This window comes from Mus pahari, chromosome 7 (genome assembly GCF_900095145.1).
Source record: "Mus pahari chromosome 7, PAHARI_EIJ_v1.1, whole genome shotgun sequence".
Lineage (NCBI taxonomy): Eukaryota > Metazoa > Chordata > Mammalia > Rodentia > Muridae > Mus > Mus pahari.
The window spans coordinates 96,680,605-96,696,578 of record NC_034596.1 but is presented as its reverse complement, the minus strand read 5'-3'; the positions used below and the strand labels follow the sequence as shown (position 1 = coordinate 96,696,578).

Genomic DNA, 15,974 nt, shown 5'->3' with positions numbered 1-15,974 from the left:
AGGCCAGCCTGGTCTACAGAGTGAGTTCCAGGACAGTCAGGGCTACACAGAGAAACCCTGTCTCGAAAAACCAAAAAAAATTAAAAAAATAAATAAATAAAACAGATCTTTGCTGTTCTGTCCCTAGATCTTAGTTCCCATGATCATGTTATAGCTGCAAATGTTTCATAAGACTTCCCTCTTATTTTTTCTTCTTATTCTTCTTTTCCCAACAATACTCCAACTTATGCTTAGGGAGCATATATAATGCACTTGGTACTGCACTAAGAGCTCTGTGAGATAAAGATAGCATTCCTTGCTGGAAATAAAGATAGCACACTCTGCTTCACAAACTAAACAGGAAATTAGTAGCACCAGCAGAAGAAAGCAATAAACTCACGCAAGGGGGAACTAATCAGAATGTCAGAGTTCTGAGCTGGACAGGAGGTTTCACCTGAAAGCATGCTCAGTGAGACTGAAATATAGCATATTTAAAACAGACAGAGAAAACAGAAAAGCATGGTGCTGTGTGGGAAAGCACTATGGGAGGCAGCTCAGGGAGTTCCTGTGGGTGCTGCCAGGCTAAATGATATTTATTTTTGTTTTGTTTGAGATGGAGTCTTACACTGTAGTCCCGGTGGCCTTGAACTGGTCAAAACCCTGCTTCAGTATCCTAACTGCCAAAGTAACAGGCAGGTGCCAAATTATCTGGAGGCCAAATTATTTCATTTGACTTGGTAGGCTAAATCAAATTACCAGACAGTGAGCAGGGAAGTGCTGTGACAAATAGCATTTCAGGAGGGTTGATCAGGCAGTGCGGTATAGCAAGTGTGCAAATCATGGTCCATTGGTCTATCTGGCTAGTTTCTGTACAGCTCAAAAGCTAAACATGTTTTTTCACATTTCAAATGGATTATAAGAAGAAAAGCCAAAGAATATACAATGGCAACCATTTAGCCCATAGAATATATAATACTTATTATGCGATCCTTTACAGAAAAATCTGTGGATCCCTGGCATGAAGGATGAGCAGAAAGAAGAGATCATTAACTCTCTTAAGATCTTAGATGATCTTATGAAGATCAACATATCAAGGTCCCGTTCTCAACCAGTAAGAATGAAATCTTTCATCTTGAGTACAGAATTTTAGTTATTCCTCTTTCAAATAAAATTTTCCTTTTCTTTTTAAAGATTTATTTATTTTATTTTTGTATATGAGTACACTGTAGCTGTCTTCAGGCATACCAGAAAAGGGCATCAGATCCAATTACAGATGGTTGTGAGCCATCGTGTGCTTGCTGGGAATTGAACTCAGAACCTCTAGAAGAATAGTCAGTGCTCTTAACAGCTGAGCTGTCTTTCCAGCCTGGCATTTACATTCCGTTAGATTTTATTTTTTCAAATTTGCTACAATGAAAATCACTGCTTATAAACTGCCTCCCACTACAATTATAAGAACCCCCCTCCCCACCCCCCCTGCTCATGGCCTTTTGTTATGTTGCCAGTTAAGCTGTCACTGCCTTTAGGTCTTCACCTCCCCTTTTTGAGAATACCAGGGAGTCCATATGCCAAATCCAAGAATTCTATTTTGCCCTCATCAAGTCACAGAAGCTGTCTCTCTCCCCTGGCCCAGCTTCTTCCTGGTTCTCCAAATACTGGCCACTCTTTTGGGGAAGTTTTCTTTGCATAGTCTGTAAATGCTAATGTTTATAATTACATAATTAGCCATAGGTTTTCTCCTCTCAAGCTGTATACTGCTTATGATTAATTGTACTTACACTCTTGATGTCCTCCCATGGCCAATGCCATACCCCTCTGCTGAGCTTCAGGCTTGAATTTCTAATTACCTTCCTGACAGTCACTTCCACGTCATATCAATTTCTCTACCGTATCATAATTTGTCATAACCCTTCAACCCTAACATGTTGTCATTCCTATTTGTCTCTTTCAGAGGACAAGAAACAACATCTTTACATGCAAGCAGAAACCCATTCCGGATTCCATTTGACTTCTTTCCTTTCTGATGAAAATTTCAATGTAAATTTCTCAAATATTCAATTTTCTACCTCTTAGCCACCCCCACTAGCCTTCCTCACTTCACAAACCTCCAATCACCTGTTGGCATCCACCTGCCTCTGATCTCACCATCTCACCTGTTCCTGCATTACATTTCTTGAGTACCAGATATTATTTTGGGATACAATGATGAGCAAGATAATTTCCAGCTCTAGCTTAAGTTCTTTACTGCTGCTATACGTCTTAATTTCAAATCTCATCCTGCTACTCAATTTCTTTAGAACCTCTCTCCCCTAACTTATAGGATAAAACCTGCATGGGCCTCCATAATCTGACTCCAGCCATCACTGTGTTTTATCTCACTCATCTAATCTCTAACACGTTATTCTCCAGCAATAAGCACTAGTTCCCCAGGCATACCATGTTCTCTCAGGATCCCTGCCTCTGGCACAGCTTCTTATCTGAAATCTCTACCCTTGTGTGAGCCTTCGTACCTGTCCTTCAATGTTCTCTTTATAGTGTCAGCTCAGTGCAGTGAACCCTGGCATCCCTGAGCACTTAAAGGCTTTTTTCTCTTCCCCAAGTCCCATTGTATTGCATCAATGACTTTACCCTGTCAATTATTTTGATTTTTAAAATTCTAAGCTGAATGTGCCCTTAAATCAAAAGAAAAAAAAACTACTAAAGTTTTGTAAATGACTGTGTGGGTTCATGCTTTACTATTATTTGAGTAATATTTACTAGGGCAAACAATGAGGAAGCTGATTTAGGAGTTGAGACTCGCAAAACCTAAACAGCAAGCATCAAGAACCAGCAGTCAGGAGTTGAGTAGAGACATGGTTGAAGTCTCCTGGGGTGACAGGTAGAAGCAGAATGAGCATACATCAGTACGAGGTAGGAAAGAGGGTCTAGGCACGTTTAGTCTTTGGAGCCTGGGAAGAGAACCCAGAGAGCTGGAGACAATGACAGGAGAACAAACTAGGAGCCAAGGTGGTGTGTGGCACAGAAGACAGGTTCTCCAAGATGGAGGAAGAATGACAGAGCCAACTGTGTTTTCAAAGTCAAAATGTATGCAAACAACATTAACATATGATGACAAATATAAATACAGATCACTCTAGACCTTTTTGAGAAAATAATTTTAGAAATGCAATAGACAAAAATTATATGATGGAACAAAGACAAGAAGTACTTAATAAATGAAGACAGCTTAGCCCCAAGCATTCTGATACATTTGCGATTGAGACAAAAACAGGGGACAGTTCAATGAAGAAGGGCTCCAACAAAGCAAAACAAAACAAATGCAAAAGAACAACTTATTTTTTCTCCTTTGGGAGGGGTCCAATCCAGTCTTCATTCTTCTACTAGTGACCACCACATGCTTTCATAAGCTAAGACACAGTAGCAGTAGACACAAACACACAAGAACAAAGAAACAATTCGAATTGAAGCAAGCAGACAGACTCCACGTAGACAGACAGACTAACCTAAATATAAAGGGAAGCACGTGTTTTTTCTCTGATGAGATGTTGAGGGCTACACTAGTGACTACAGTTTTTATAGGAACCACCACAGGAGCACAATATAGCTGCTTAGCAACAACAGCATCATCAGAGATGAAGATCTTACCAAGCAAGCAGTGGTAAGATCGAGAATTTCTACCCTTTCATCAGAGTTCAGTGTGCAGCAGGGCCAACACATGCGCCAGTGTGTAGAGGGCTGCCATCCCCCATAGAGGGGCACATCAGAGTGTGCACTCATGCTTACTTGGAGTATCCGTGTAGCTTTTTGCTTGTAGTCAACTAACTCCTGCTTAGCAGACTCCAAGCTTGAGCTGCTTGGCTTGACTTCCTACTGGGGTTCATCAGCCTTCTTCTTCTCCTCCTCGGAGTACTTTGTTTCTGCCAGGGTAACTGCTTCTGCCAAATTCTGACGTTCCACTTCCATTTTGTTAAGGCGTGCAGCAAACTCACTCTGTGGTAAATTTTATAATATACATATTCATTTAGCTTGAAATATAACCATGAATTCAAATATCTTAAGGGAATTTACTAGCTCTGACTAAAAATGAGGAGGAAAAACAGAAAAATATGAAGTTGTGGCTCCCGAGCACAGTAATACATTAAAGTCAACTAGGAGTTTGTTCAAGGTGCTACAAGGTCTTCTCTAGGCTTAGTGAACTGTAATTTCCAACTTTGGTTGTAGGCCTCTGTTTTCTAGGAAATATGACAGGTGAGCCAGGTACAGTGTTGCACACCTAACTTCAGTACTTCGGATGTTGAGGTAGAACCCTAAGCAGGTTAGTGAGGACCACATTTTATTATATTTTAATTAATTTAATTTTGAGGCAGAGTCTTTTGCTGAACCTGGAGCTGATCATGGCTAAACTAGCTGGCCAGAGATTCCAGGAATCTGCCTGTCTCCCTGCTAACCCAGAGCTGAGGTCACAGATTTGTGCTTCCATGTCTGAAGTACTAAAGTTAGGTGTGCAACACTGTACCTGTTCTTAGAAAAACTTCTGAATATTTTTAAAACAACTTAGGTAATATGACTCTTGCTCATTTGTAAATTTTAAGGAATCTAAGTACAGACCAAATATCCCTGAAGACAGTTTCTTTTAAGCTTCTTCTTTTTTTTTTTTTTTTTAAAGATTTATTTATTTGCTGGGCGTGGTGGCGCACGCCTTTAATCCCAGCACTCGGGAGGCAGAGGCAGGCGGATTTCTGAGTTCGAGGCCAGCCTGGTGAGTTCCAGGACAGCCAGAGCTACACAGAGAAACCCTGTCTCGAAAAACCAAAAAAAAAAAAAGAAAAACCAAAAAAAAAAAAAATTTATTTATTTATTATATGTAAGTACACTGTAGCTGTCTTCAGACACTCCAGAAGAGGGCGTCAGATCTTGTTACGGATGGTTGTGAGCCACCATGTGGTTGCTGGGATGGTTGTGAGCCACCATGTGGTTGCTGGGATTTGAACTCTGGACCTTCAGAAGAGCAGTCGGGTGCTCTTACCCACTGAGCCATCTCACCAGCCCCCGAAGACAGTTTCAATATCTGAGTGTCTAAATTGCAATGTGCTGCAAGTGTAAGGCACACAATGTTTTAAAGACTCAGAAGACAGAATAGAATGCAAAATATCTTACTTATATTTTAAAATATGAATTATATATTGAAACACAGGTTGTTTGCCCCTTATCAAAAATTTCCCAGGACCAGAAAGAAGTATCTCAGATTTTTTTTTTAGAATGTTTGTAGATATAAAATAAGAATTTGCAACCTTGGATATTCACTGGTATTACCCTTGAGTCTTTTAGTCTTTTTTTTTTTTTTTTTTTTTGGTTTTTGAAACAGGGTTTCTCTGAGTAGTCCTGGCTATCCTGGAACTCACTCTGTAAACTAGGCTGGCCACGAACTCAGAAATCTGCCTGCTTCTGCCTCCTGAGTACCCTTGAGTCTTATAAAACTAAACCATTTAAACTGGGCATGCCCTGGACCCCAGCACTAGGAGGCAGAGCTAGCAGATCTCCAAGTCTGAGGGTAGCCTGGTTTACAAAATGAGTTCCAGGACAGCAAAGGCTATATGGTGAGACCCTGTCTCAGAAGCAATATATAAACAAAACCAAAGCAGCCCCCAAGCACTAACACTTTCATTGGATTCAGACAGGTAACTCTTAAGACCTATAAACCAGGTATGGTGGCACACACCTTTAGCAGAGGCAGGCAGATCTCTGAGTTTGAGGTCAGCCTGGTCTACAGAGCAAGTTCCAGAAGAGCCAGGGCTATACAAAGAAACCCTGTCTCTAAAGACAAAATACTTATATATAATAATAAATAAATCTTTGGGCCAGAGAGAGCCAGGCAGACCAGAGTGAACGAGCTTGACTGGAGCAAGCAAAAGTTTTAGAAATTCAATTCCCAACAACCACATAAAGGCTCACAACCACCTGTATAGCTACAGTGTACTTATTTTTTTTAAAGATTTATTTATTATTATACATAAGTATACGGTAGCTGACTTCAGACACACCAGAAGAGGGTGTCAGATCTCATTACAGGTGGTTGTGAGCCACCATGTGGTCGCTGGGAATTGAACTCAGGACCTTCAGAAGAGCAGTCAGTGCTCTTACCCACAGAGCCATCTCGCCAGCACCTACAGTGTACTTATATACATAAAATAAAAAAACTTAAAAAAAAAAAAGACAAAAAAACAAATAAACAAACCAAAAACCAAAAAACCAATTTTCTCTTGAAATAAATGAATCAGGTTAAACTAGATCTAGACAAGACTAAATGAATAAAAATGAATAAGATGCCACAAACTACCACTTAGTGAAATAGCAATGACTGTTACATCTAAATAGATTGACAGATACACAGCTCTGATGAATATTAACCATTTTAATTTTCTTTCAAATAAAAATAATTGAGCAAGGATTAAGATAATTTTTTTCAAATACCCAGGTTTTTGTTTGACAAAATGCATAGTAAAATTCTGCGGCTGATCTGAGGTGCTATGAAGTGCAGAGGCATCCCTCCCTCCCTCTGTACTGAGAGAACACACAGTATCTCCCCTCTAACCTGCATTTGTTTGTAGCTCTCTTGCTCTCTCTTTAGAGTGGCATCAGCTTCATGCAGCCTCTCTTGAAGAGTTTGCAGAGCTTGATTCTGTAGGCTACTACCTTCATTGTGATCCTGCATTATTCTAAAAAAAATAAAATAAAATAAAATTGCATCACATGAAAGAATGCACTTCCACAGGGAACAAGCAATCAGGCACCATAATTCTTAGAGCATCTATAAATTAGTCAAGCAAAGATGATCTAAGACATTCTTAACAAAATAGTTTTAGGCCACATATAAGTATATACCATATATTAAATAATGGATGACGGCACTATGCTTTTCAAATACTCTTGAATTTAGAATTTGCTAACCATGTATCTCAAGGGTCAAAAAAAGTGAACCCATTTTAACCATTCACATTTCCAACTTTATTAGAAATCTTTCCTCATAAATTTCTAAAAGGATGATTCTTCATAAATTAGAAAACACTACACTATTACCATACTTAATACCCTCCAGCTTGCCTTTTCTGTATTAGCAGAATTGCCTACCGTGATTTTTCACTCTGTAAGGCTTCCAGTGCTTCTGTGCGGGAACTCAGCACCTGGTCAGCCTCCTGCAGTCGCACTTTGAGGACGGCCAGTTGGGAATCCTTTGCGGCCACTGCTTCAGTAAGGTCATCTACTTGAGCTCGTAGTTCTCGAGTTATTCGATCACTCTTTGAATTGTCAACATTCCATTTTTCAACTCTTATTCTTGCCTTATTTAATTCTATAAAAAATAAAACTTCTTTAGGTCAAGCAAAACAACTCATCTTTTCATGGGTATACGCAGTGATATATGTAGTCTGCCACCAAAAACAATTTTTAAAGATTTGAAACAAATTTCACAGGGTTTCAGGAAATACTCTATTTCATATCTACATTTTTTCTTTCTTTTTTTTTCACATCTACATTTTCTAGTCAGTTTTTACTAACCTTATTGCCTTAGTCAGGGTTTGTATTCCTGCACAAACATCATGACCAAGAAGCAAGTTGGGGAGGAAAGGGCTTATTCAGCTTACATTTCCATACTGCTGTTCATCACCAAGGAAGTCAGGACTGGAACTCAGGCAGGTCAGGAAGCAGGAGCTGATGCAGAGGCCATAGAGGGATGGTCCTTACTGGCTTGCTTCCCCTGGCTTGCTCAGCCTGCTCTCTTAAACAAGACTACCAGCCCAGAGATGGCACCACCCACAAGGCTGCTTGTGGACGTTGTACATCGTGGTGCGCACTAGGCTCCGCACCACGATGTACAACGTCCACAAGCAGCTTGTTAATCACAGCTGATTCTTCAGCCCCAGCTAACCAGAACCACAGAATCTTCACAATCAAAATAGCAATGGAACTCAAGCAGGTCAGAAAGCAGGAGCTGATGCAGAAGCCATAGAGGGATGGTCCTTACTGCTTGTGGACGTTGTACATCGTGGTGCGCACTAGGCTCCGCACCACGATGTACAACGTCCACAAGCAGCTCCCCCCTTGATCACTAATTGAGAAAATGCCTTACAGCTGGATCTCTTGGAGGCATTTCCCCAACTGAAGCTAGTTTCTCTGTGCTAACTCCAGCCTGTGTCAAGTTGACACAAAACTAGCCAGTACACTTATTATGTCCCTCTGGCCTTGTTTCATGCCTAAATAAAACTTCCCACTGTTCAACTGCACTATTTTCACTGGCACAACTGAACCAAGATAAACATTTCCTGTCCCTGTCCTCTCTCCTCAGCCACACATGCTCATACCCCCTCTGTCAATACCACACCACAGACCCAAAATTATTTTTTAAAAAGACCTGTTTATTTAAATATGTATGGGAGTTTGTCTGCATGCATGTTTACTCACCACATGCCCCTAGAGGTCAAAAAAGGGCATCAGATCCCCTAGAATTAGAGTTACAGATGGTTTTGACCCCACCACGTGGGTGTTCAGAACAGAGCTGAGCCCCTCAGGAAGAGCAGTCAATTCTCTCTTACCTACTGAGCCATGTCTCTGGTCCCAACTTTTTTTTTTAAATTAATCATTTCTGAAGAATTAGAGGGTTTTCTACTTATAGATTATGTCACAGCAATTTCTGGAAGGCATTCATTATTCACACTGATTTCCATGTTCATTTATGGTCCCTGAAGCAGCAACACTGTGACCATGCCTACTAGTGTCTAACACTGTACCTACCTTAACTTTGGTTCATGAAATAGTTGGTTCTCCTTTAAAGTTCAGAATAGGGCTGGAGAGATGGCTCAGCGAATAAGAGGCTGCTCTTTCAGAGGTCCTGAGTTCAATTCCCAGCAACCACATGGTGGCTCACAACCATCTGTAATGGGATCTGATGCCCTGTTCTGCTGTGACTGAAGATAGCTACAGTGTACTTAAACACAATATAAACAAATAAATAAATCTTTAAAGTTCAGAATAAATAAATCAAATAATTAGAGGATTAATATATGGTTTCTACTGGTTCTTAAATTTAATAATTTATACATGTGAATCCAGTACTTGTCAGGTTGAAACAAAAAGAGAAGACTGCATTGAGTCTGAGGTTGGTCTGAGGTACAGGGTTGGTTATACTCTACTCTCCATTATTTTATTTATTTATTTTATTTATTTATTTTTAATTTAGTGGTTTAAGAATCTAAACTAGCCAAAATGGTTATTTCTAAATTAAGACTCTACATTTCTATGGAAATAACATTTCACAAGTCCCATTAAGGTCCTACCTTCTTGAGTTTCTTTGGATCTCTGAAGTAATGAGGCCATTTCCTGATTTAAAGACTGGACTTCATTCCTGAGCAACTGATTCTCCAGTCGAAGATTAGACAGCTCTTGCGACCTGCCTCCATCACTAGGTGCAGAGCTGTGCTCCATGCTGGCAGCACTTGATGCTGTGCTCCCCTCTGGGGATTCCTTGTGAGCTTCAGGCACAGACTCAGAACTGCTCACTTCTGTAACAAAAGAACACACTGCATACAGTAACACAGTCACTATGAAAGCAGCAGTCATCTGCTTCTGGAAGGCTGCTATAGTTTGGATCCCAGAAACATACTATTAATTTTCAACAGATACCCTCTAATGAAAATATAGTCTCACATGTGAAGTCTACAGACCTACAAAGATCCTCATATCTAGGCACACTAGAGAAAAGAGGACAGAATATAAAACACTTCTGAGAAGACAGAATTTTTTTTTTCCGAGACAGGGTTTTTCTGTTTTACAGCCCTGGCTGCCTAGAACTCACTTTGTAGACCAGGCTAACCTCGAACTCACAGAGATCCACCTGCCTCTGGCTGCCAGAGATAATTTAAACTCTGAGTTTTCTTGTTTCCAGAAAAAAAAAGCAGGATAGAGGTATCAGCAATGAAAACACTAAAAAGGCACAACAGAACAGGTGTGAGTTTCCAGCCAAGAAGACTAATTCTACAGGTCATGGCAATTTGTTACACCCAAAATGAATCTAAAATGTCTTGCCAAAGGATGCCACAGGAGTTCAAATCTATCTTATTTTTAACTAAGTGTGATGAAAATTCACATTTAACTTATTTTAATTTTTTTAATGTGTATACATATTTTGCCTATATGTATGTCTGTGCATTTCATTGTACCAATGGAAGCCAGAAGAGACTTGATCCCCTGGAACTGGGGTTACAGACAGTTGTGAGTTGCCATATGAGTGTTGTGAACAGAACCCAGGTCCTCTGTAAGGTCAGCCAGTGCTCTTAACCACTGAACTATTTCTGTAGCTTCACAATTAACTTATTTTTTAAAATTATATGGGCAGAAGGGAACTTTCCACAAGGTTGGATAAACAAGTAATAACATGGTGCCTCAGTGTCTTTGGTAATTGAGTAAATGCAAACTAAAAACACAAGAAACCAGGTGTGGTGGTACACTATAATCCCACCTCTTAGAGGCAGAGGCAGAAGCATCACCATGAAATTGATGTTGATCTGGCTACCTTGTGAGTTCAAGGCCAGACTGGGATAGAATATTTCTCAAAACTAACATCAAAATGAGATCCAGGCCAATACTAGTAATCCTTAGTACTTAGGAGTGCTACAATCACAAGAACTAGAGCCATTACGAGTTCTAGATCTTATCTCCAAATACCAATAAAGAAAGAAAGAAGCAAAGAAAGACTTTCTCCCCAAAAGTGAGGGGCCTCAAGATAAGAGGTTCAGCAGATAGAGGCTCTTGCTGCCAAGCCTCACAACCTGAGTTAAGGTCCCAGAACCTACATGGCAGAAGGAGAGAACTCCCTCAAATTGTTCTTGATCTCTACATGTCTCTGTGGCTCATGAGTACCCACATAACTCTAGAAAAGGCATATACATTTTAAAATATTGACATCTTCATTAGATCAAATAAACAAAAAATTTTTTATCTGATCATAGTGTTTTAAAGTTAAAAAATAAAAGTAGGAAAAATCTCTTATTTGTAATTAAGAGAAAAATTTAATTCAAAAGTCAAAGAAAACCCTGTCTTGAAAACAACAACAAAAAAGTCAAAGAAAAATCATAAATTTAGAATGTATTTACCACTTATCACATAATTTTTAAAAATCTTTGTTATTCAATAAATAAGCTTGTAAAAGAAAGACTGCAGGGTAGTGTCTAAATAAAAATTACATTAAGATTTTAATTCTTCTTTGGAGTCAAAGAGACTACTTTTCTTTTTTCTTTTTCTTTCTTTTTTTTTTTTTTTTAAGACAGGGTTTCTGTGTGTAGCCCTGGCTGTCCTGGAACTCACTTTGTAGACCAGGCTGGCCTAGAAACACTGCTCTAAGTCAGTGTAGAATAGTAGTAGACAATGTTGTCCTTGTTTACAGCACACACTGGCAAAGATCCTTCGCTTATACCTATAGGGAGAGATACTGTAACAGGGGATAAAGAACATCTTAACTTAGGATGGCACATCAATCTACTTAATTCTGAGAGAAACAGACTGATTAACTACCAGGACTTTGGCTCCCAGAATTTTCTTCCATGGCCTTGATGGTGGTTACACTGGTGTTGACAGAACTGACAACTGATGACTGAGAACTTGGAAAGACAAGAGCTTTGCCCATCACCTTCGGGATTTCCACTGTCTCAGTGGGCTCTTTGGGGGAACTGTTAAGAAAATCAAATAGCAGCTCATCATCAGGCTCTGATTTGGTCCTCAGAAAAAACTGGGATGAAGGCCCTGGGACAGAAGCATGCTCAGTGGGATGGGCAGCATCCCCGACTGTCCTGGATCCAACTTTCACATTCGCTGTGCCAGCTATGATCGTAGCTTTCTGATGTCGGATGTTATCAGCAGCTGAGGAAATATAGTTAGCTTTCTGTCCCGTCTGGTAAGTTGAATCTGTGTTTTGCTGGTGAAGTTCAGGATAGTCAGTATTTTTGCTATAAAAGATGTTGCTGGTATTCTCCTTTCTGAGAGCTGTTGCAGCCCCCTGATCCACTCGGTTTAAAAGATCTTCGGCCCTTCCAGCAAGATCAGCAAACCAAGACATGATGGTAGCAAAGTAATCCTACTGATGAACCTGTTTAAAAAAAAAAAAAAAAAAGACAGGATTTGACCACTGTCTTCTGGAAAGAGTTCTGGGTTAAAATGCTAACCTGCTGCATACTAGCCAGACAACCTTCAACAAACTAGTACTAGAAGCTGAGAAACCTTATCCTGAAAATGGAGAACAGTAAGTATACTTCCTTATAGAATGTTTTTGTATTTCTGTGATGGGTCTGTGCTGTGCAGCCCAAACTTCTGTGAACAAATCAACTTCCTGTCAGAACTTTCCAAGTGCTTGTGGCTACAGGGACTCATCACATGTAGCTCAGAATGGTTTTAAAGATCAAATAGTGGGGGAAACACTTTTTGAGAAGAGAAAACCCTTCTACTAGCTTCCATTATTGTTACTAAAACTACTACTATTTTCCTTATTATTTCAACAAAGAGCAAATCCTTTTTGTTTTGTTTTTCGAGACAGGGTTTCTCTGTATAGCCCTAGCTGTCCTGGAACTCACTTTGTAGACCAGGCTGGCCTCGAACTCAGAAATCCTCCTGCCTCTGCCTCCCGAGTGCTGGGATTAAAGGCGTGTGCCACCCACCACGCCTGGCTCCAAAGGGCAAATCTTAACATAGCAAAAACATGTTACAGACTGTGCTGTGTTCCCCAAAATTCACATACTGAACTCCAAAGCCAAAGACCTCAGAATGTCACTTAATAGAAACGGGGTCTTTGGGCTACAGAAATGGCTCAGCAGTTAAGAGCACTGACTGCTCTTCCAGAGGTCCTGAGTTCAATTCCCAGCAACCACATGATGGCTAACAACCATGTGTAATGGGAATCCGATGCCCTCTTCTGGTGTGTCTGAAGACAGCAACAGTGTACTCATATACATAAAATAAATAAATCTAAAAAAGAAAAATAAAAAAGAAATACAGTCTTTAAAGATGTAATTAAACTGATATCTATTATTAGAAGAGATATATACACAAATAAAAATAGACCATGTAAAAACTGGAGAGAAGACAGCTACCTGCAAGGCAACAGAAACTCCTCAGAAATCAGCCTTCAGACAGTTGAGCAGGTAAAAGCCCTAGCCCTGAAGCTTGACAGTCTGAATTCAAACCATAGACCCTATTGAAGAATGAGGCAGAAGCCTCAAGAAAGTTATCCTCTGGTCACAAATATGCCCACATTTACAACTGCACACACAACTAGTAAGTAAAATAATAACAATATAAACAAGTCAACCTAGCCAATACCTTTATTATGGCCTTAGAACTGTGAGAAAAATCAATTTCTACTGTTAATCCCTCTGGCCTATGATACTTTTTTATGGGTGTCATAACAAACTCATACAGGATGCAAACAGCAAAAAAAAAAAAAAAAAATGCTTGGCAAAATTCCAGCACAACCAAATTAAGCCTCTGAAATTTGTTTTAAAGGGCTAAACTTAGGGAAAAAAAGAAAACAGAAAAACAAACAAAACAACCCACTTGACTATCACAAAGTTATTACTGTTAAAGTGAAGCACTCCTGCTAGGTGGTGGCACAGGCCTTTATTCCCAGCACTTGGGAGGCAGAGGCAGGTGGATCTTTGAATTTGATGCCATCCGGTCTACAGAGTGAGTTTCAGGACAGCCAGGGGATACAGAGGGAAATCCTATCTTTAAAAACAGTAACAAACAAAACTAACAGTGAAGCACTCCTGTGATTTATGTATGCAGCATATATAGGTCTAAATTTTCAGTAATTTAAATACTTAGTACCTACCATGTGCATGTTGAGCTGAGTTCAAATTTTTTTTAAAAACAGTACCTACCATGTGCATGTTGAACTGAGTTCAATTAAAAAAAAAAAGACTATAAATTATCTATTCAACCAACACATGCAAATACCTTCCAGGTGCCAAAGTCAAGGCCATGAAGTAAAATTAACATTCAAGCTGTAGAATGAAGTACACTACAAAGTCAACAATGTTGGTTGAATGTGGTCAGTATTCCTTTGGCTTGGAACTATTATGTAGCTAACTCTTGGGCTTTCTTCACTAAATTGGCATCAGAGTTGTCTTTCCTTCGCATCTATGCTAGGTCTTTTTATTCTGTGTGCATGCCCTTCTTTTGCCTTACACTGCTTCAGGTTGTTGCAACTGTTGTTTTAAAACATGTCTCTCCCTGCTGGAGAAGGGGGAGTGGGTGGATACACAATGCCTGGTTTGCTCAATGATAAATTCCGATTCTAGCCCCCACACAGGCACTCCTAGAAACACTACTGAAGTAATTCATCCTTATATATCAAGTGTTGTGCAAACAGTTATCACTAAAAACATGCTCGGCTACATTATATGGCAAACTGCAATGTCCTTTAGAAACAAATAAACACGAATATGGTTTAGAAAGATCCTGGAACTTCGATGGCACCTCAGACACTGAAATCTAGGTCAACCTAGTGGTAAATCCACCTTTTAACCTCTCCGCATCTAACCTCGTCGGAAGTTAACTGTTTAAACACACTCTTTAGGAAACCCATTTAAGTGTGTATTTCAATTTATGGGAAACCAAATGAAAACGGAATGTAACATGCATTCTGACTTATAAAACGTCACACAAGTTCAATGTAAAAATTAGTGATGAGCGAGAGAAAAGTAGCTCTCCTAATAAAAAAGCTTGAAGACAATGTCTTGCCTCCCATCTGAAAGTTAACGGGGCTTTAAAACACATCCTTCGCATGGATCACAGACATGGAGCTGGGGCCTGAGCTCTTGTCTCGGTGACAGACAGACTCCAAGAGGGGGACTTCCCGTGGTGCAAAGCCACCGGGAAGTTCAGATGTCACACAGAGGCGGGGTCAGGGGTCAGGCCCGGCGGTGTGACCACGGGTCCCCGGGAGGCGAGAACACACCGCACTGAGCCCCCAGAACAGAGTCTGGGTGGAGGGCGGGTCAGCCTCGGTATCCGGAGCCTACGGGGCTGTGGCACCCCCTTCCACGTCCCTGAGCGAAGGCGAACACGACAGCGCTCGGGAAAGGCGGAGACCGGGTCCCGCAGGCCAAGCCGTCCCGCCCGCGGCCTGGTCGCGCCTCACCTGAGGACGCCGAGCGGCAACGCCGCGGCCTCGTCGCCCGCCCGGGCCGCCACAGCAGCCGGCTGCTCCCGGACCTGCCGGCTAGCTCTTCCGGGAGACGTGGAAGGGCGGCGAGGACCTCAAAACAGAGTGGCCGCCGAGCTGCCTGAGTGGCGGGGAGCTGAGCGCCGCCGGCCGCCTAGCGGGTCACTCAGGCGGCGGCGCCGGCGGCCGCAGGGCCCTAGCGCCTGGCCACGCCCCGCTTCCCGTCGGCCGCCGAACCGGGTGCCGCGCCAGCGTGCGTGTGACGTAGCATCGCCGGCACGCGGCCTCCACAACATTGCGGGGCACGCCCACAACGGGGGCAGGGTCCCGTGCACGACAGGGGCGGGTCCAAGCTAAGCTGGGCGGGGCATGAGCCGGCCCAGGCCTCTGAGCTCCTCCTCCCCTTCAAAAGTTTTACAGGAGAGGATTTTGAGGCAGAGAATGGAACTATCTAATCACTGCGCCTGTGGGATGGTTCAGTAAACAGAGTACACAGAATAAATAATCAGGACCGACGGCCTGAGTTCTGAGTTCATTCACAAAGCACGCGCACAAGTCACACACACTCGCGTGCTCGCGCGCGCGCGCACACACACACACACACACACACACACACACACACACACACTTTCTTTAATTAAGAATACAAGGGCTCAGCGGTTAAAAGCACTGACTGTTCTTCCAGAGGTCCTGACTTCAATTCCCAGCAGCCACATGGTGGCTCACAACCATCTATAATGGGATCCGATGCCCTCTCCTGGTGTGTCTGAAGACAACTACAGTGTACTCA

The 15,974-nt window shown here is 41.5% G+C and overlaps 1 protein-coding gene across 1 annotated transcript in view; it reads right to left on the bottom strand.

Moving 5' to 3' along the window:
• The window catches only part of Golga5 (golgin A5), a 32,213-nt gene extending 16,908 nt beyond the window's left edge, over positions 1-15,305 (bottom strand). Inside the window, 6 exon segments of the mRNA XM_029540548.1 lie at positions 3,763-3,969; positions 6,572-6,695; positions 7,108-7,327; positions 9,309-9,533; positions 11,542-12,112; positions 15,161-15,305. Coding sequence (XP_029396408.1) covers positions 3,763-3,969; positions 6,572-6,695; positions 7,108-7,327; positions 9,309-9,533; positions 11,542-12,082 — 1,317 coding nt within the window. The 5' untranslated portion in view covers positions 12,083-12,112; positions 15,161-15,305.
• Positions 15,306-15,974: the final 669 nt, after the last annotated feature.